At 56.1% G+C, this 18,616-nt stretch overlaps 10 protein-coding genes across 10 annotated transcripts; 6 read left to right on the top strand and 4 right to left on the bottom strand.

Annotated features, from left to right (window-relative positions):
- Positions 1-258: 258 nt before the first annotated feature.
- On the top strand, positions 259-2,273 carry L969DRAFT_65070 (uncharacterized protein). The gene is made up of 4 exons (XM_014711243.1): positions 259-559; positions 614-1,798; positions 1,844-2,047; positions 2,101-2,273. Exons 1-4 carry the CDS (start codon positions 323-325, stop codon positions 2,182-2,184), a joined length of 1,710 nt encoding a protein of 569 aa, XP_014566729.1. The 5' UTR covers positions 259-322; the 3' UTR covers positions 2,185-2,273.
- A 15-nt stretch (positions 2,274-2,288) lies between these two features.
- On the top strand, positions 2,289-2,718 carry L969DRAFT_18947 (uncharacterized protein; the record flags this gene model as incomplete). The annotated part of the gene is made up of 3 exons (XM_014710923.1): positions 2,289-2,320; positions 2,379-2,524; positions 2,582-2,718. 3 exons carry the CDS (start codon positions 2,289-2,291, stop codon positions 2,716-2,718), a joined length of 315 nt encoding a protein of 104 aa, XP_014566409.1.
- Positions 2,719-2,805: 87 nt separating this feature from the next.
- On the top strand, positions 2,806-4,590 carry L969DRAFT_95999 (uncharacterized protein; the record flags this gene model as incomplete). Its single annotated transcript, XM_014711242.1, has 1 exon — positions 2,806-4,590. One exon carries the CDS (start codon positions 2,806-2,808, stop codon positions 4,588-4,590), a length of 1,785 nt encoding a protein of 594 aa, XP_014566728.1.
- Positions 4,575-5,720, bottom strand: L969DRAFT_89413 (uncharacterized protein). Its single transcript, XM_014711241.1, has 7 exons — positions 5,460-5,720; positions 5,369-5,402; positions 5,281-5,308; positions 5,176-5,233; positions 4,970-5,127; positions 4,807-4,916; positions 4,575-4,756 (listed from the first exon to the last, which is right to left on the bottom strand). Exons 1-7 carry the CDS (start codon positions 5,665-5,667, stop codon positions 4,636-4,638), a joined length of 717 nt encoding a protein of 238 aa, XP_014566727.1. The 5' UTR covers positions 5,668-5,720; the 3' UTR covers positions 4,575-4,635.
- Positions 5,721-5,762: 42 nt separating this feature from the next.
- On the top strand, positions 5,763-6,428 carry L969DRAFT_51749 (uncharacterized protein; the record flags this gene model as incomplete). The annotated part of the gene is made up of 1 exon (XM_014711240.1): positions 5,763-6,428. One exon carries the CDS (start codon positions 5,763-5,765, stop codon positions 6,426-6,428), a length of 666 nt encoding a protein of 221 aa, XP_014566726.1.
- A 20-nt stretch (positions 6,429-6,448) lies between these two features.
- On the bottom strand, positions 6,449-11,945 carry L969DRAFT_25376 (uncharacterized protein). Its single transcript, XM_014710937.1, has 5 exons — positions 10,545-11,945; positions 8,578-10,490; positions 7,751-8,521; positions 7,162-7,702; positions 6,449-7,112 (listed from the first exon to the last, which is right to left on the bottom strand). Exons 1-5 carry the CDS (start codon positions 11,881-11,883, stop codon positions 6,544-6,546), a joined length of 5,133 nt encoding a protein of 1,710 aa, XP_014566423.1. The 5' UTR covers positions 11,884-11,945; the 3' UTR covers positions 6,449-6,543.
- A 69-nt stretch (positions 11,946-12,014) lies between these two features.
- Positions 12,015-12,992, top strand: L969DRAFT_51814 (uncharacterized protein; the record flags this gene model as incomplete). The annotated part of the gene is made up of 1 exon (XM_014711239.1): positions 12,015-12,992. The coding sequence occupies one exon, from the start codon at positions 12,015-12,017 to the stop codon at positions 12,990-12,992; it is 978 nt and encodes a 325-aa protein (XP_014566725.1).
- Positions 12,993-13,083: 91 nt separating this feature from the next.
- Positions 13,084-14,477, bottom strand: L969DRAFT_95994 (uncharacterized protein; the record flags this gene model as incomplete). Its single annotated transcript, XM_014711238.1, has 7 exons — positions 13,084-13,143; positions 13,191-13,348; positions 13,409-13,644; positions 13,696-14,001; positions 14,065-14,292; positions 14,348-14,387; positions 14,444-14,477. The coding sequence occupies 7 exons, from the start codon at positions 14,475-14,477 to the stop codon at positions 13,084-13,086; spliced, it is 1,062 nt and encodes a 353-aa protein (XP_014566724.1).
- Positions 14,478-14,614: 137 nt separating this feature from the next.
- Positions 14,615-17,352, top strand: L969DRAFT_95993 (uncharacterized protein; the record flags this gene model as incomplete). The annotated part of the gene is made up of 8 exons (XM_014711237.1): positions 14,615-14,702; positions 14,758-14,918; positions 14,980-15,264; positions 15,321-15,543; positions 15,945-16,156; positions 16,218-16,387; positions 16,436-16,490; positions 16,540-17,352. 8 exons carry the CDS (start codon positions 14,615-14,617, stop codon positions 17,350-17,352), a joined length of 2,007 nt encoding a protein of 668 aa, XP_014566723.1.
- Positions 17,353-17,356: 4 nt separating this feature from the next.
- L969DRAFT_52197 (uncharacterized protein) lies at positions 17,357-18,471 on the bottom strand (the record flags this gene model as incomplete). Its single annotated transcript, XM_014711236.1, has 2 exons — positions 17,357-18,402; positions 18,453-18,471. 2 exons carry the CDS (start codon positions 18,469-18,471, stop codon positions 17,357-17,359), a joined length of 1,065 nt encoding a protein of 354 aa, XP_014566722.1.
- Positions 18,472-18,616: the final 145 nt, after the last annotated feature.

The following is an 18,616-nucleotide window of genomic DNA, read 5'->3' as shown; positions in this document are numbered from 1 at the left end:
AAGAGAATGCGCGAGCTCTTGTCGAGATTGAGGCTGATTTTGGCGCGGAAAGGCTTGCAGACGCGAGGGAAGCAAGACTGGCTCGCTGGACTCTTGCGACTGCGACTTGCTTGCTCGCTGATCTAGATGCTACCCTTGCGCTGCCAGCGACTCGTCGAGCAATCAGACTGCTCATTACTCTTGCAATCAGAGCGCTTTTGACGGTCGTGAAAGCGTTGCAAGTCTGTCGGTCGCGCCGGGCAAATGCGGCAAATCGCGCATTCGGTAGACGTGGCAGTCAGCCGTTAAGCCAAGGTCGTGTGCCAGAGACTGAGGGCCGAGGATGAAAGCCAGAGCCTGCGTTGCGCTGCTGGGCGCACAGCTCGCAGTGACATCTGCTGCGCCGAGTGTGGTAGCGAACAATCAGAACGAGCAACAGATCACTTTCGCGCTACCGACTGCGCATCATCCCTCGAGCTCCCAACTCGTCGATCATAGCCACGACCTCTTCTTGCGACTAGACTCTTCAGATGCAAGCATGAGTCAACAGACTGTGCAAGAGGCCATCGCATCGCTCGAAGTACGCGTCCTCTGGCTTGCAATACCGCGTCGTGCTCACTCTGTGTCACACAAGGATGAGGCAGATCTACTGCAAGCTTCACAGTCTCACTTTGTCGTCAGACTGCCCCGCAAATCCACAGAAGCACGACATCTACCTCACAGTCTCGAGGCTCTGCGTGACACGTTTACAATGAGCACTTCGACCAACCCATTCGAGAACGCGACTGCGCATTTAGAGACCGATCCTGGCGATATTCATTCCATCTTCCACCCACCCGAAGCTATCAATTCGATACTGAGTATGCTAGCATCAGACTATCCAGCGCTTGCGAGGGTCGTCAATCTGGGCAAATCATACGAGGGTCGGGACATTTTGGGCCTCAAGATTAGCAATTTCGAGCACGATCATCCTCACAGCTCGGGCGGACCTCCATGCCACAAGAGAGGCCACCATCGCCACAGTCATGGTCACGGACGCCATCATCAGCGGCATCATCGCCACCATCATCGCTCTGGCTTTGTCAAGCACCACTGGCATCACACAAAGCATGCAGTCAGATCGTTCTATTACGCTCTCAGAAGCCGACTCGGCCTGTCAGTAGCAGAGGAATACCTACATGGTGGCCACAGGAGGCATCGACATCCTCGCCGAGAATGGAGTAAGAAAGCTGTCCGACGGCAGAAAGGCAGACACGGCTACCCGGACAAGCTAGGCTTCCTCGTCACCGGCGGTGCCCATGCTCGCGAATGGATCGCTCCCTCGACGGTGCTCTACATGGCCTCTGAGATCTTGCGAGAAGCTGCTTCGACCGAAGTGTCGGCGAAATTGCAGCGTATCCTCAATGTGTTTGAGATCACATTCGTGCCTACTGTCAATCCCGACGGATACTCCTATACGTTCACGGACGATAGGCTATGGAAGAAGACTCGCCAGCCAGTAGGACAGGACTGCTTCGGCATTGACATCAATCGTAATTTTGGCTATCACTGGGCACAGCCCTATCGGCCAAACCCATGCAACGAAGTCTTCCCAGGCTACAGGGCGTTTGACTCCGTCGAATCATTGCGTATCGCCGACTACGTCTTAGACGAGGCCAACGATGTGACGGCCTATCTGGATGTACACTCGTTCGGACAGCAGCTCATGTTCCCATTCAGCTATTCCTGCGAAGTGCAGCCTGGCGATGCAGAGAATCTGTACGAGGCTGCGCTCGATACTGCCAAGGCGATTCGCTCGGTACACGGCTCAGTCTTTGAGGTCAGTAGGCTCGCATCTTCGAGCGTCAGGCTGACATTTGTGCAGACGGGAAGCCGGTGTGAGATCTCTTACACTGCTGCTGGCGATTCACTCGATTGGACGTATGGCGCAGCTGGCGTTGTCTGGTCATACGCTGCCGAACTACGTGATCTGGGCGTCTACGGCTTCCTTCTGCCGCCGGAAGAGATCAAGACTGTCGGACAAGAATCGCTTGCAGGTCTGCTAGATCTGGCTGCTTTCGTGGCTGCCGTACGTCACTTGCCATCCCTTCCGTTCCACTGTGCTGAACAGTGCGCGTGCAGAAAGAGGACGGGCATCTGGAGAGCTGGGAGGAGCGCAAGCGGAAACGCGCCATGGCGCGAGATGAGATGCCGCCGACTCAGTGAGCTTTGTAGTCCGTTTTCTGATTGTTGCACGCTTTGGGATTTTGTGCGTGCTGCGTCGCGACTGGCGCAAAGAGACAGCTCGTCAAGGTCTCGGGCTCTACAACATGTCACAGCATCCAGCTTACACTATGGCAGGGTGTGTCGATAGCCAGAGAAGCAGACCGATGAGACTGATCCTCTTATTGCAACCGCAGGATCTGCATGCTGGGAGGCGCAGCTGGCTTTGCCCGAACTCGCTCTCGTCCTTCCCTCATCGCAGGCCTCGTCGTCGGCTCAGCATATGCACTTGCAGGCTACAGACTTCAGACCGGCGCAGACTATGGTCACGAGATTGCAGCAGGTGCGAGACCTGCAAGCCCAGACTATGCGACGAGCACTGATGCAGCACCACGAGCAGGAGCGTCCGCCGTGCTCTTGGCCTCTTCCGTGCCTCGATTCCGGAAAGGACCAATACCGCAAGCCCTTGCCGTCACTTCTCTGCTGGCCGGAGGCTTCTACCTGAATAAGCTGTACCGAGATCGAGTCGGATACTGATTGTCGGATCGAGATCTGCCGCATGGACCTGCTCTTCTCCTGCTGCTCTCTCAGACCTGCTTACCTTCTCCTACGACAAAACTCCTAATGTCGAGTGAGATGTCTGAAGCGGCGAAGCAATGCGATGTGCTCTTCATCGGCGGAGGGACAGCCTCACTCGTCGCTGCGACTCGACTTGCTCACTTGAGGCCAGATCTCTCAATTCTCATCATCGAGAAAGGCGAGGATCAGACGCTGAACCCCGCTGTTTCCACGCCAGGCTTGTTCCTCAGTCATCTCGTGCCGAACAGTGCGACCGTGGACTATCACATTGCCACGCCTTCGCCACATCTCGGTGCGCGTCGACCCGTCGTCGTACCTACAGGTCATGCTCTTGGCGGCTCATCTCAGATGCATTGGCTGCAATACACCAAGCCGCTCGCGAGCGACTTTGACGCAATGGGAAGCGAGGGCTTCGATTGTCACTCTATGATGCCACTCGTTGACAGATCGCTCGGCGCAGTCAAAGCCAGCGTGGGCGAGACTGCTTCTTCGGATCTGGTCACACAATTCGTGCAAGCTTGCGAAAATCAAGGCATTCCTTTTGACGCAGACAGACAGCTTGGTCACTCTGTGCAGTTCTGGCCTCGATTTGTTGCAGACGGCAAGCGACAAGATCCAGCGAGTTGTATGCTCACACCTGCTCGCGCGACCTGCACCAATATAGAAGTTCTCATGGGCCACCGCGTCGATAGAATCCTCTTCGACGCTGATAAAGAAGCCACGGGCGTGGTTATCTATCGCGAGCCTATACGTTGTACGGCCGGCCCATCGGCAACAGCAGTCAGAATGGAACGCACCATGCTCACCTGTCACGCTCGGAAGCTTGTCATCCTTGGCGCAGGCGCGCTCGCCTCGCCTGCTATATTGGAGCGTTCAGGACTCGGCCGTCCTAACATCCTCAAAGCACTCGGCATACCTGTTCTCGCCGCTGTACCCGGCATCGGTGCAACCTATCGGGACCATCCGAACCTCAAGACGGTCTATCGCGCTGGAAATGACACGAACACGCTTGACGCGCTATTCTGCGCCGAGTCAGACGCAGTGACGACAGCTCGTCTATCTTTCAAAAGCGGCACAGGACCGCTGTCGACAAATTACATTGACGTCGGATGCAAGCTCCGCCCATGCAAGGACACACTCATGAACATGTCACAAGGATTCAAGCAGTACTGGCGCGAGCGCTTTGCATACTGGGTCGATCGACCCCTGCTCCAACTCGTGTTCGTGCCAGGTTTGCAAGCTGCTCGTACTGGCGATTTGGCCTCGGGCAAGTACCTGACGGCCGGTTTGGTCATGCTACACCCCCAAAGCTCTGGCTCTATTCACATCCGAAGCACCGATCCTGCTGTGCCGGCTGTGTTCGATGCGGGATATCTGAGCTGCGAGCAGGATATGGAGGTGGCCATCTGGGCATACAAGAAGTCGCGCGAGATCATGCGTCGACTGCCTGCGTATCGTGGCGAGGCTGCCGCTTTTCATCCTCGCTTTCCAGATCACTCGACGGCTCGCTGCATGTCGCTCGACGTGGACGGACCGGCTCAGAAAGCCGAAGGAATGCTCGAGTATAGCTCTGAAGATGATGATATCATTGCAGAGTGGGTGCGGGCGACCATCAGTACGACTGCTCATCCGATGGGGACGCTGCCTATGCGGCCACTCGGCGAGGGTGGCGTAGTCGATACGCGCATGAATGTCCACGGCGTAGCACGACTGAAAGTGATCGATCTCTCCATACTGCCCGATACCGTCTCTGGCAATCCTGCAGCAGTCGCACTGGCACTGGGCGAAAAGGCAGCTCTACTCATTGCTGAAGAGACAGATTCGATGTAGATTGCGCGTTGGTACAACAAGGATGGCATTTAACTTTGCGTAGATCTACTCGAGCAGGGCCGTGAGAATCGTGTCGTCAGGGATGTTCGTCGCATTGTTGCCGCGGTAGTTGACCTTGGCCAGAGTCTGAATGACTCTCGTTTGCTCAAAGCCCATATCGACGAACCTGAGCTAGTCTTGGGTCATAGTCTTTATTAGTGGCAGATGAGGACACACTGCTTGACGTGCTCATGGCTGAGACCATTGAGCTGGATCTCGTCTAGCGCTACAGGCTTGCCGTCTGGCCCTAATTTGCTCTTTGCAGCTCGATCGCCCCCCGCGTAAACCTGCACGAGTGTGAGCGCCCTCTTTCGCGTGCACGCGGGCAGGCTTGACGTACGGTTGTCCAGTATTTGGCAGTGTCATCGAACTGCTTGCGATCTGTGAGGAATACTTTGGCTACTTCGGCGTCTTGTGGATCGTTTGGCTCCGGCGAGCATAGCAAGCTTTGTAGCGAGACAAGCGCCGTTTTGAGCGTCAGTACGGGCGTCCACGCATCTGCCTTTGCTCGTCAGCTCGGCATCACTCAAGCGAACAGAGGCTGACCTTTGAGGATGTCGAGACAGATGGCGCCGCTTTGTGAGCTGACATTGGGATGGTAGGTCTACCGGTCGCGTGAGCATGTCCATCATCATTTGCCTGACGATGTACCTTTGTAATGAACTTCATCTTGAGTGGCCTGGCGAGCGCAAGGACTGTTCAGCATCCTCTTGAGCTGCAAAGGGCGCACAGAGCTCACTGGAACGGATAAGTGGGCGGCACGACAATATCCACTGCTCGTCACGTATCGCCGATCAGCCTGATACTGCTCTGTGCAGCTTCGTACGAGCCTTCAAAGATGCCTCCCTCATAGGGCGAGCTTTCTGGACCTTTGAAGACGCCGATGAGATGGGAGATGTCGCCGCCCGACGCCAAAGCGGATCCGGGATCCTCGTCGAGATCTGCGCCTGCTAATCGTATGGTGATGCCGGAAGTGCTCGCATCCCTTGCGCAGTCTCTGATCTCCTTCATGAGCCTTCTCTGCCTTGCATCTGTCATCCTGCCCGTCGTCAGTGGAGGCGACAGCGGCTTGGCTGCGATCCCCTTTTGGCGCGATGTCAAGTCGACTATCGCCCCGTCCTCGTCCTGACCCGATGACTCACGGCTTGACCTGCTCCCGAGTGGAGCTGCACGCCTGGGACGCTCACAGTGATGATCATATTGAACGCCTCCGTCTTCAGCGACTCGCATGTGGCTGGGGAGAAGCGAGCTTACCACGGTGGCAGCGATGGACTGATGAAGGGAGAATGCTCATGTTCTGGGTCTCGTTGCCTCGTGACGACCCTCATCGGCAGAATGTAGAAGCTAGACAGCTCGCTGCATATCCTCAGCAAGCATCGACGCTCACGGATCCCGACGGTGTCAGCTTTCTGCCGATCGGTCATGTTGCTCTTTATCTCATCGATGAAGATGAGGACATGAGCCTGCATGATCCTGCAGGCGGCCGAGTGGTCAAGATAGCAGCACTGTACATCTCCACAGCAGTGCAAGGTCAGAGACTAGGCTCCTCGGCAATGGACGCCATAGAAGCACGCGCCGCGACCTCACCGCTGAGTTGCAGCGTTGTTCTCCTAGATACGCTGCCCGATGCTGTCATTGCTGCCGAGCGAGCAAAGGACGGCAAGCCTATGGCTGCTGTCTCGAACGAACAGTGGTACATCAGACGAGGCTACAAATTCTACGGCTACCGCAACCGCCAAACGAGCGAGAATCCACCGAGGCTGCTCGAATTCGTACTGATGAAGAAGCATCTGAAATAGACGCATCAGACTGTACATCGATGCACACTCATGCTGCAATACTAAGGTACATCACAAGTCGCAACAAAACATCCGTCTGCCCGTCATTAAAGAAAAACTGCTAATCTTGTTCGTCTCATGGCAAAAGTGTGACACCCACGGCGCTGACCCAGCCGTAGGACTTGTAGACCGTGCGGACAAACAGCCAAGTATCCGGTCGTTCTGGCGCATCTACGTGGAGCACCTCGTAGACATCGCCAGCACGCTGCGAAATGATGGGATACGTCGTCGCAGATCCGTTTGGTGAAGTCGAATCGGTGTCGTCTACTGCTCGTACGCGATACAGTACCGGCTTGTCTTCTAACGCACGAGATTCGCCACCAACATTCGTACCCAGAGACGAATTTGTTGCCGCGCTCGCTTTGACGCTCTCTTTCTGGAAGCCGAGCGCAGGGAGAACAGTCGGCATCGGCGGCACTTCTTCGTTCTCCGGCGTCAATCCGCCTTCATCCGAATTGATGCGCGGTCGGCTACGCCGTCGACTCAGCCAATGTCGGGCAGTTGCAGCTGCACCCGAGCTGAGTGGCAGGCTCGCTCTCGCTGGTCTCTCATTTATCGAGACAGTGTCCGCATCGATGACTGCATCTGTCGTTGCACGTCGCGCGTGAATTGAGCCTTCAGGCGTGGTTGTCGACGACATCATGCCTGATCGCGTCATCAGCGCCCTATGGCATTACGAAGACAGCAAGCCTACTCGGTGATGCTTCCCCGACCGACTTGAACGAAGGTCCTCTACTACTTTCGACGAGAGAGATCGTGTCGGCAGGATCGCCCTCGGTGCTCTCACGCAGGCTAGGGCGTCTTGACGAATCATTGGAAAGCAGTAGCTGCTCGTAGACTTCAGACGCGTTCTTGTGCTTGAGCCACCATTGCATGACCAAGCTTGACCCGGGAGCATCTGTCGAGCTCGCCGGTAGTCGAATGCTAGCCCAGTGAGCATGACTTTTGCTAAAGTAGCCCGCCTGAATCTGTGCCCATTGAACGAGGACAATGTCGAAATAGCGCGTCATTGACACGCAAAGCCGAGGCAGCTCTTCCGTCAGCTGCAGCGTGAGAGCATCGCAGGCCGTTGCCGCTTCAAGTCCCTTTGCGCGATCCGCAGAGCCTTTCGCATTCTTGTATCTTTCCTTATCAAGCAGCTTGTCTTGACAATTCGCAATGACGATCCGCGGATTCTTCAGCAGGATCAGCAAAGGATCGATTCGATTCGTCAGAAGAGCACGAAGTTGTATGTCCTAGAGACTTGGAATCAGTGCCGGCTCTGCAGACGGGCAACAGCTTACCATCTTCTGCCAATCCGCGACAGATAGTCTGATGACAGTGAGCGCAGAATTGAGCAATGACTTCTCTCCGCGGTCGGCAATAGACATCATGGCCGAGACGTCAATACGCGCGTTGCACAACGCCCACTGCTCGAGGAGCGAGATCTGCGAAGCCAGATACGCTGCGACCGAGCGCGACCACGCCTTTGCAGCCGAGCGAAAGTTGCGGATTGCAGCTTCCTTTGCATCAAGTTCTTCAATCAGATGTGTGAGGCTCTGCTCAATCTGTAGCGGGGCATCCATGCCAAGCTCTTGTCTGGCTTTCTGGCTGGCACGACCAAACTTCTTGGTGACGCTGCTCAGCGATGCACGAGAATGAGAGTTTTCGGGTCGCTTTTTGGTTGCTTTGCTAGTAGAGACATCGACTTTGGATGCAGACTTCGCCGAGCCTCGGCCAAGGGCCTTGCCAATGAGCTCGTGACGCCGCTTGGCCTCGTTGATGTCTTCTGCGACCGCGAGTATTGCCTCGTTGGCACGCCGAAGGGCATTGTAGTCCGGGTGATCTGATGCCGTGTTGCTCAAGATTGCATCGATGAGCAGAGGATACTTGAGCACGCGTTGTACGGGCTTAATGAGCAAGCTCGCGAGATCCCAAGCATTTGTCATCGTCCGGCATAGGTCGCGACATTCCGCAAGATAATCTCCGATGAACGGCGTCATCTCGCTCAGTCGCTGAATAGCCGCGTCGTGTCGTGAGCAGTACCGCGTGTAGATGCTCTGGATACGGGGCAGCTGTAGAGAAAAGCGCTGCATAAGGCTGGCTCAGCAAGCTAATGCAGGCAACGTACCATCTCTACAAAGGTCGCGCCGATTGTGTCGCCTACAATCGTAGCCGACTGCCCATCCATACTTTGCTGACCCAGCGTCCCCTGAGCCGAATGCAGAAGCGTCGAGAACCGCTCTGAGAAGCTGGCAACATCCTCAAGATTGAGAAAGATCTTCTTGATATCATGAGCGCTGAGCGGTGCATCGAGTGACGTTGTGGATGGCGCTACGAGCGTTGCGAATGATGAGGTGAACGATGCCGAAGGCGAAAACGCTGTACTCGATATTCGACCATTTGCAAGGCGTTCGCTTGTCGCCGTCGAGTGCGATAGACCTGGCTCGTGAAATTCCATTGGCTGCGTAGGTGGAGCGTACTCGACTTCACTGATATGCTTGCTGATCGCGTGCAGATCCATGCCTCGCGCTCGAGCCAGGTAGACATCTCGCAAGATGGCCATATCAGTCGCGAAAGCGGCTTCTGTGCGCAGAAGCTCCTGTATCGCCCAGCCTCGCCTTTGCTGTTGTCGATGAGTGAGTGCGACTTGCTCGGCCTGCAGATGCTCCTGTAGCTTGTCGCCTGTCTGCGTGAGTCGCTTGGATACTTTCTCATCTGCCGCTGCCACCTGCATGATCCCGCCAGAGACCTGTCGCGGCGCACGAGGATTGATGAGGTCTGCCTTGTTTAACGCATTGACGTCTGGCGGCGTCGTGACATCTGGCGTGGCATACGCTGACAAGCCAGGTGTGGAAACTGGCGAATTGCGGAACGCAGTCGGACTCGAGGAGCCTGACCTGTCACGTCGCTTCGTCTTCGCTTCCATTTTCTCAATGGACAAGCTAGACTGTCTTCTCGGCAGATCAGGCGAATTGCCCCTATTCTGACTGATAAGGGAAGCGTTTGAAGATCTGCGAGTCATAGAAGTCGCTTCACCCGGCGCCCTTGAGGCTTTGCTACGTGTTCTTGGCGGCGTACGCGGTGCACTGCCATCTTCTGTGTTACCCCGTCTTGGGCTGCTAGGCATTGCAGCGCCAGGATACGGATCTGTGTTGAAAAGAGCCTCCTGCGTGAAGGAGCCTGGAGAATAGCTTCCAGCAGCAGGAGGTGACGTCGAAGGGACAACGCGTAGAGGTGGGCGCGTCCTGTCTGTGGGCGAAGTATCGTTGGCCATCCGATCTGCCTGCTGACTGAACATGATCGCTGTCCTTTTACGACGATCTGCCTCTGCGGCTTTGCGAGCCTGACGTGCCCTCTGCGCCTCTTCCGAGTCATCGCCTGCATCATCATCCTCCGATTCCTCTTGAATTTGATTGAAAGAAGCGGCATTGAAAGCAGGCGATGTGGGACTGTGCGATTCCCATGCAGGCGATTCTGATGCATAAACCGAGTAGGCAGACCAGTCGCTTCTTGAGCTAGCAAGCGATGTGATCGAATCATGCTTGTTGTGTCCCTTGGGATGCAGATCAGGCGAGACAAGTCGCGTTTCTTGCACTTCGGCTTCAGTAGGCGTAGCCAGATCGGCGGGTCGGAATCCTTTGAGAGTGCTTGTGCCGAGCCCGACGAGATTCGGCAAGCCTAGAGCAAGGGATAGCGGCGACCAGGAATTACGTTGGGTTGGCTCTGCTGCAATTGTTCCAGCAGATCTGATGCGAGGCATGGGCACGCTTTCCGGTTCTGCAGGCTCCGCATCGACTGGTGTGTCCGCCGCAGTGTCTGGAAAGCCCGCATAATCATGCCTGATCGGACTTGCGCTGGTAGGAGTCTGCTCTGCTCCTTCATCATTGATTTCTAGCGGTATCTGAGGCTTGCGAGGCGATGGGCTCGCAGACTGCACGGTCAGTGTGGGCAAAGCGATTCGCGCTGGTGAACTGGCAGACCGGTGATCTGGCACCATTGCAATCGTCTGAGACCGTCTCGGCGATTTGGCAGGTAAGGGCACTGCAATATGCTTTAGCTAATGCTCGTGCCGAGCGCGAAGCAGAGCCAGCCTACCTGGCGCTTTGCGACTGTTAGCAACACGAGGTGCTGTGTCAGGCTCATCTAAGGAAGGTCTCGCTTTGACATCTAGATATGCGCCATCGGAGGCATCTTCTCGCACGGCTGGCGGTGTCGCTATGCCACCACGTCCGATCAGTCGGAGTGACTGCTCGGTCGATCTTCTCGAGCGCCGAGAAGAGGTAGTAGATTCGGCTTCCGAGAACTTGTCCATCTCACCTTCAGAGCTGTTGACTTTGTCGACAGGCTGCGCAAGCTCAGTTGTCCAGATTCTTGGAGAGAGCTGAGCCGAGCTCGCGCGTGCTCGATTGACAGGCGCGCCTGATCGTCTGCGATCAGACTGACTGGAGATGGACTTTGAATCACTTAGAGTGGGCGAGGGTGCTTCTATGCTGCTGTACGACAAGCGGCTGCCCAGCGGAATCCGGCGTTGCGGTTGGGCTGACGCAGGAAACTCGGACGAGCCAGATTGATAAGGCGAGTGAGGTCTCGAGCCAGATCTACCAGTCGTGGAGGTGCTAGCACTACCGGATTCGTTCGAGAGCGATTGAGAGACAGCTACAAAGCCTAGCTCGGCGGGGCTCTGATGCCTGTTCGAGCTGGACGACGTACGACGGGCGCTCCGAGAGTGGAGTGATGATGAGGAAGATCCTCCCTCGCGTTTGCTACCCGAGGCTGTACGCCCCATGGCTATACTCTCTGGATCATATTGTATGTAGCCAGAGTCTCTACTCCTGACGCCAAAGAGGCCCGACCCGCGTTTCGACAACTGCTGCGGGCTAGCCGTCTTCGAGCTTGGCTTGCTCGTTCGGGGAGCAGACACAGTGCGCCCGAGATCAGGCGTGGAGCTCGTTCGCGATTTGCGGGGTACATCGCTCGAGGAAGAGGAGAGCGAGTCCGATCTTTGCCTGCCGGTCGCAGAGGGCTGAGCTAATCCCAAGCCTACCCGGGCATCTTTGCCTCGCGACAGTGAGTCTGCCGAGCTCCGATGGAGCGGAGGCAAGGGTTTGCTCGTATCGGGGAACATCCTGCTGCCTTGCTTCTTGACATCTGGCGAGCCTGTCGTGGTAGCAGCTTGCGACGGAGACAAGGGCGTTCTGCCGCTCCTCTTGGGTCGCGAGAAGCTGTTCTCTGCGCCGGGAGATGTGCCGGGGACAGGGGAGCTCCCTCTGCCATACAAGACATTCCTGGAAGACTTTCTGCTCGCACTGGCAGACGGTGCCGGCGTGGTTGATCGAACGCTCGACGAGCTCGAGCTATCGCTGTCGTCCTCGCGCCAGGCCGTCCGTCTGACCCGCACATCCTCTGGCGAGGGCGGCGTACGTTGGCTTGCCATCGTACGAGGTCATCCGCCGCTCCGAACGGTTGCTCGACTCGGCGACACTGGTGCCAGCTCTGGGCACAGGCGAGTCCATCTGAAAAACTATTTACGACACACTCGGCGCTGCCCGCTGCCAACTGCGATCGATGACTTGGGGCGTACGTCCCCTTCTCTCTCGTGAGCAGATCGTAGCCTATCTGGATCGCATAGGTCTACCTCCGTCGATCATTGACGATCCGCCGACGCTCGCAACGCTCAACACACTCCAATCTGCTCATCTCCTGAGCGTGCCCTTTGAGACAACAGGCATCCATCTCGCAGAGCTAGATCCATCGAATGCCGATAGACCGATCGCCCTCAGAGAGGGTGAAGGCTACCTCAGCAAGCTCGATTTCTGCTATACGCGCGTCGTCCAACAACGCCGCGGCGGGTTCTGCTTTGTACTCAACACGCTCTTTTCTGCCCTTTTGCGCTCTTGGCCAACGCCTTTCAGAGTGTCAGATGTAGGCGCAAGAACATACTTGAACAGGCATCAAGATCCTACGGGATTGGACTATGCTTGGACGCCCTTTTCACACTTCGTCATGCTCGTCGAAGTGTCCGATCGAAGAGATACGCGCTTTCTGGCCGATGTCGGCTTTGGCGGAGGTGCGGCCGACTATGCAGTCCCTCTCGATACCGATGAGACTGTCTCGTCCATCGCTGGCAATTACAAGTATCGCATGAAGAAGGAAAAGCTGCCGGGACACGATGTCGAGCAATTACCAGACATGCCAGAGGGCTACACACTCTGGCGATACTTCCCTGCACGTGACGGTGAGAGCAAGAGCTACTGGAGTCCTGCATACCATTTGCATGCCATCAGTCTGACGCCGATCGACTTTGAAGTCGCCAATCATTACATGGCGACGCACAAGGAGCAACGGTTTGTCAATCTGCTCGTCGCTTCGATACTCCACCGGAACGGCAATAGAACTTCGCTACTCTGGGAAGCAAGTACAGAGCAACCTTGTACACTCGTCGAACGAGAGGGCCTGACAGGCCAAGTCGTCAAAGAGACGCAAGTAGAAAAGACCTATGGGGCAGTGTGGCATGTCTTACGCGACACCTTTCACTTTGGATGATCCCCATCGAGCAAAAGAGGTCCCGCAAGGATTGATACAATTTCGGCTGGTTCCGAGGTCGTACAAATGCATGAGAAGCAAAGAAAAAGGTCTAGAATGCTGCTGCCCCGCCTTCGCTCCAGAGTAAGCTCAAGCTTTCTCCATTGTGGGTCTATGAGCTCGTCAGCATCCGTCTCAACTGTTCTGAATGAGACTGACCCGTCTGATTGATTCTGCGATGAGAGGAGCGACAGACATGGTGTCTAGCTTGTCGAGCGCTCGCTTGGTCTTCTCGTGCTGGCAGATCGTATCCGTCACTGCAAGTTTCTCGATCGGCAGCTGGATGATCATGTCTAGCGCGTCCTCGGACAAGAGACCTGTCGGCAGGATCGTCCATGTGAGCAAAAGGAGGCTCATGATGAGACATCGTTGCGGACCATGTGTGACGATAGCATAGACCGTCTTTGCCCCCGAGCTCTTGAGTGTCTGGGTAGCAAGTTGCAACGTCTCGCCCGTGTCGAGCATGTCGTCGATCAGGATGGCATTCTTCCCCTTTATGTCGCCCACGAGGACCTCCATCTTGTCAGACGAGCTTTCTACATTCTGACCCCGGGCTCTTGTCCTGTTGATCAAGGCAAAGTCTACGCCCAGTCTATCTGCAAGTGTTGTCGCTCTGATCTTCCTCAGTCATCTGATATGTCATTGACCAGTATCTGAAAAGTACCTTTTCGCACCGCCAGCATCTGGACTGACGATGATGCTGTTATGCCAATCGCGTACGTTGAGCTTGATGTAGCTCAGCATGAGGGGTTCCGTCCACAAGTTATCGACGGGAATCTCGAAGAAGCCCTGGATCTGAGAAGCGTGCAGATCCATGGTGATGACGTGATCGCATCCTGCCACTTGGAGCATGTTGGCGACCAATTTGGCCGTGATGGGCGCTCTCGATCTGTCCTTCCTGTCCATCCGCGAGTAGGGAAAGCAAGGAATGACGGCGGTGATGCGTCGGGCGGAAGCCGTCTTGCAAGCTCTATCTGACCCGTGATGAGCCACAAGAAGCGCGTCTTTGTCTCATCAAGGGGGTTTGACTGACGAGATGAGGATGAGCAGCTCCATGAGCAAGTCGTTCGGATCTGCTGCGGGCAGATAGTTGGGCGAGGAGGGTCGTGAGGAAGCAGGTTTGTCTGAGGCTATCGGTGTAGGATTGAAGCCCGTCTGGAGGATGTAGACATCCTCTTCTCTGACGGATTCGCCGATACTGACCGAAGTCTCATTGTCTGAGAACTTCTTGACCGTACACTGACACAGCCGTAGTCCTAGTCTGCTTGTCGCGCACACTCTCAGCGACAGGCACTGGGCAGCTGACGCCGACGAGCCTTTCTGCGACTGCCTGTGCCAGGGCAGGATGACTGTTACCTGCAAGACAGCTGACTGGTCAGGACGTGATCATCCACCGAAGCAGTCCGGCTTGCCCGTCAAGAGCTTGATCGAGCTGCCGTTGTGCATGTCCCCCGTCCTTGGCCGGCAAGGGAGTCGACTCGACCCGACCCGACTGAATTTCTGTCGCGCTGCTCGCTGCTCGACGTCTTTCGACTCGACCTCACTCCCCGCAGAGTGAGAGCTCACTGAGTCACGCAACGAGTATGGCTCCGGCCGAGCTCGTCTTCCAGAAGCTGCCGAGCCGACTACCGCTGCTCACTTCCTTCATCGGTCTCTTCGACATCAAGATAGGTACGCGCACAGTCGGACAGCCAAGCACTCGAGCAAGGCTCACCTACGTGTGCAGGCGCGACCATCATCACACTCTTTGCACTGCTCAACAAGGTCGCGGGCGTGTATGGCATCATTGCCGTCTTCCACGGGGGAACGTTTGCCCAAGTCAGCATGTATCTCTACTCGCTCGCGACTGCCGGTCTCTGCATCTGGGGTCTCAAGGGTGTAGCAGAGGCGAGTCCGAATCTTGCTTGCGCTCTGCCCGGAGAGGCTCAACGCGGGCTCACATGAACAGGAGAGCGTCGAGAGAACTCTGACGTATGCTCACTTGTACGCGTTGGATCATTTCATCTCGACCGTCTGGACGGCCTTCTTCGCCATCGTCTGGTACGTCTACGATCCCCACGACGGCAGGAGGATAGCCAACTCAGACGCCCAACGAGAGCTCATGGGAGAGGGCACCAACGTCGGCCAAGTGGGCGGATCGGATCCTGAGGCGAGAGCCATGGCAGCTCAGGCAGTCTGGCGAGAAGAACGCGCGTTCTCTGGCTTTGTCATCTTGATCGGCTGGTTCGTCAGGGTAAGCGATCGCTCGTCTCGCGCCGAAGACGGAGCGCTGAAAGCTGTACACCGCAGATCTACTTTATACTGTGTCTCTACTCCTTTGCGATCCATGTCAGGCGAGGTACATACTCTTCGCTTCCACTGTCAGATCCGCCACCGCCAGTCACTGCTTCGTCGAACGGAACAGCCCACAAGCGGCCCAATGGCTCGACGGTCGATAACCGCAGAATGTTCGAAGCGCAAGCAGATCAGGAGGACGAAGTAGGATGGAATACAGAGAGCAAATCGCTCTCACGTGAGTCTTCTACGACCCGACCGAGGAGTCCTGTTGTTCAGCGATGACGACGTGACGAAGCTGTACATTGTAGATCATGCATCATGCAACGCCGTGACCGCACAGGATCGATCTATCGCGTCGCGCGCGCTTTGGCTTTGTTGCAGAACTTGAGAAAAAGTAAGTGCGGCTCCTTCCTGTCCTCGTCAGCAGCGAGAGCCATCAGGTCCCGCACTGTCAAAGATGACACAACGATATTATAGATGACGAGTCAGAGGGTTCGCTGGTCGAGGCAAATTTTCTCGCAAGAGACGGCCGCAGCTCGCATGACCGATGCTCCTTCGCTACCTTACCACTGAAGCCCCCTCATCCTCATCCCGATCACTCTCCCAGAGTTCTTGGCTCATAGAGAGTGCGTGCAGTGGCAGCAAAGCTGAGGGCCGTCGAATTTGCCGACTCTGGCAATTTCAGCGAACCGGACGACGATGACGATGACAGCTCGCAGACGACTTACATTGACCGGCAAGCCACAACGGGCACTTGGCTCCTGTTCGAAGATGGCGAGCCCGCTTCACAGTCTGACAGAGAGGCACTCTTTCGAGATCCTACCCTGACTTATTTCGGTGGTCAATTCGTGAGCCCCCCTTTTTGTCGATGGCTCGTTGTACACATGCAAATGCTGTCGGGGCCCGCAGACATCGTATCACTATGAGCCTTTCCTTCGAACGCATGCAGGCCAATGCCCCCGCTGCACCAAGGACCTCAACTTCGTTGGCGCCATTGCTGCACCCCTGAATGAGCTCACATATCGCACACTGCTCATCGCTCAATGTGCCAGCCCGCAATGCGTAGGGCAAGACGACGGGTGTGTTGTGCTTGCCTGTATAGCCTACGTCGACTGATCATCAAGCAGAGGTCTGTTCGTCTGGCGTATAACGCGACAGATTGGCCAAGAAGCCCAGAAGCCGGTGAGCCTTGTGCGTCCTCAACGGCGCATCAGCTGAGGCAGTACAATAGCAGCTGGACGAGCCAGCTCTGAATCCATTCGCATCCGCGCTTACGTCTGTCAATCCGTTCTCGGCAGACTCGAGCTCGACCTTTGGCAATGCCCTCTTTGGCGACAACCCGTTTTCTGCCACCCCCGCGTCCAAAGACGCAGCACCGGGACCATCTGAGAGTGCGGTAGCCATGACGCAGTCGACTCAGTCGACTCAGTTGAACAAGCCAACGCGTTGGGGCATCGCCGTTTGGCCAATGAGCTATTGCTTCGCGATGCTTGAGCCGCCCGTCAAGGCAGCGCAGAGCAAGAAGAAGGAACCCAAAGCATATCTAGATGATCATCCCGATCCTTCCAGCAAGAGCGCATCGGAGTCATATGAAGTGCAAAGGATACAAGGCGTTGACTCTGTATTCCTGCACTTCCAAGATGTCCTCTCCCGACAGCCTAGTCAGTTCATCAGGTACGAATATGCCGGAAAGCCGTTGCCTTACTCGTCTACCAGTCCGGCCTACGAACGATACCTCGTCAAAGCGTCTACCGGATCGCAAGGCATGACGACAGTCACGCGAACAGCATACGCGCCTGCTGCTTTCCTGCCAGGCGCAATCGCTTTCGAGGCCGCCCGTGCGCCTCTATGCGAGCAATGTGGCGCGCAGAGAGTGTTCGAAGCCCAGCTCATGCCTGCCCTGTGCACGTGGCTCAGGACAAAGTTGATCTTAGGCTGGTCAACCGCTTGGATTTTTACTTGCTCGGGCGATTGCGCAGCAATAGCTTTGCCAGGCGGAACGACCTTCTCGCGAGAACATGTGACGGTAGAATTCGAGATTTGATGCATCATTTGGCTTTCTTGGGGTCCAGTTCAGCCAGCGGCATTCGCGAGAGGTAGATGGTGATGGTCTCTGGCTGCTTATATGACTTGAGCTTGCTGAGCGTTCGCGAAAGGCCGGTGTCCGTATTTGCTGCAGTAGGCAAGGTCTTTGAGGACCTCGTATCGACGAGATACATCCACAGATCTCCTCCTCGTTGCTTGAGGATCTGTCGCTTGATTTCTGAGGCAAGCTTGACGGCTATCGGTACTGCGCCGCCTTGGGCGAGCAGCTTGATGAAGACGATCGTAGGATCTCGTAAGATGCTGTCAGCTTGCTTGAGCAACAGCACCGTCTCGCTGTGCTCGCTGACGGTAATCTCATTCGTTGCCGTTGGCACGGGCGAGCGCGGTTTGGGTCGAGGCACGCTTGGCGTCGTTAAGCCTGGCTTTGCTGCGGCAGCTGCGGGTTTGACCACAGGCGCGGGTGTCTTCCTAGCTGTCTCGACCGGTACTGTAGGGGGCGCGATGGATGGAATCGTAGGCGCCAAAAAGGAGGCAAGCGTGATGAGCGCGACGAGCTCGAAACCTTTACGGTCTTCCATCTCTGCAGGCCCTGCCCTGTTGAGGTTGTAGTCGAGAATAGTAAGCGTAGCAGCGAGACCTTCGTCTGCTTCCAGGCTCGCTCTCGCAGGCTTGCAGATCATCAATTGCCAATCCGGTTCGGGCGCTCTTCTTAGCCAGAGCGAGTAGGACCTCTGCTGACTGCCCAGCACGACCTCGCGATCCCAATAAAATTTGAGATTCTCGAATCGAAATGTCCAGCGAAAGCCCTTGAGGGCAGACAGAGCGCCTGTGGGCACTTCCATCTGCACATGCTGAGTCGGATTGACGAGCGTGATACGTCGAGCGCGCACGGTCACATAGACCAGACTTGCAAGCTGTGCTTCTGTCGCGCCATCGTACAACGTGAGAGACTCCTCGCTGTCATGCGGTGCGCGCAAGAGGTAGACAACGTCGCCGTGATGCTGCAATGCGACGCCTTGCGTGATAGGCTTCAGATCGAGCGTGTAGACTGCTTGATGGTTCAGCCTGCATGTGCAATGTCACTAGCATATCACTGACGATTCGCATCGAGCGGCATGGACCTTGCTGGCGGATGATGGGCTCAGTCGTCTCGTTGCCGAGGATGCAGTGCCTCGCTCGTGACTGTCTTTCGCGGGTCGCGACTGCTTTCTCGTGATCGAATTGTCTTTGATGTCAAGTTTTCGCCCATCGGCCAACCGTCA

The sequence above is a fragment of the Mixia osmundae genome, assembly GCF_000708205.1.
Source record: "Mixia osmundae IAM 14324 unplaced genomic scaffold scaffold_8, whole genome shotgun sequence".
Classification (NCBI taxonomy): Eukaryota; Fungi; Basidiomycota; class Mixiomycetes; order Mixiales; family Mixiaceae; genus Mixia; species Mixia osmundae.
This window is presented reverse-complemented; position numbering and strand designations above follow the sequence as displayed.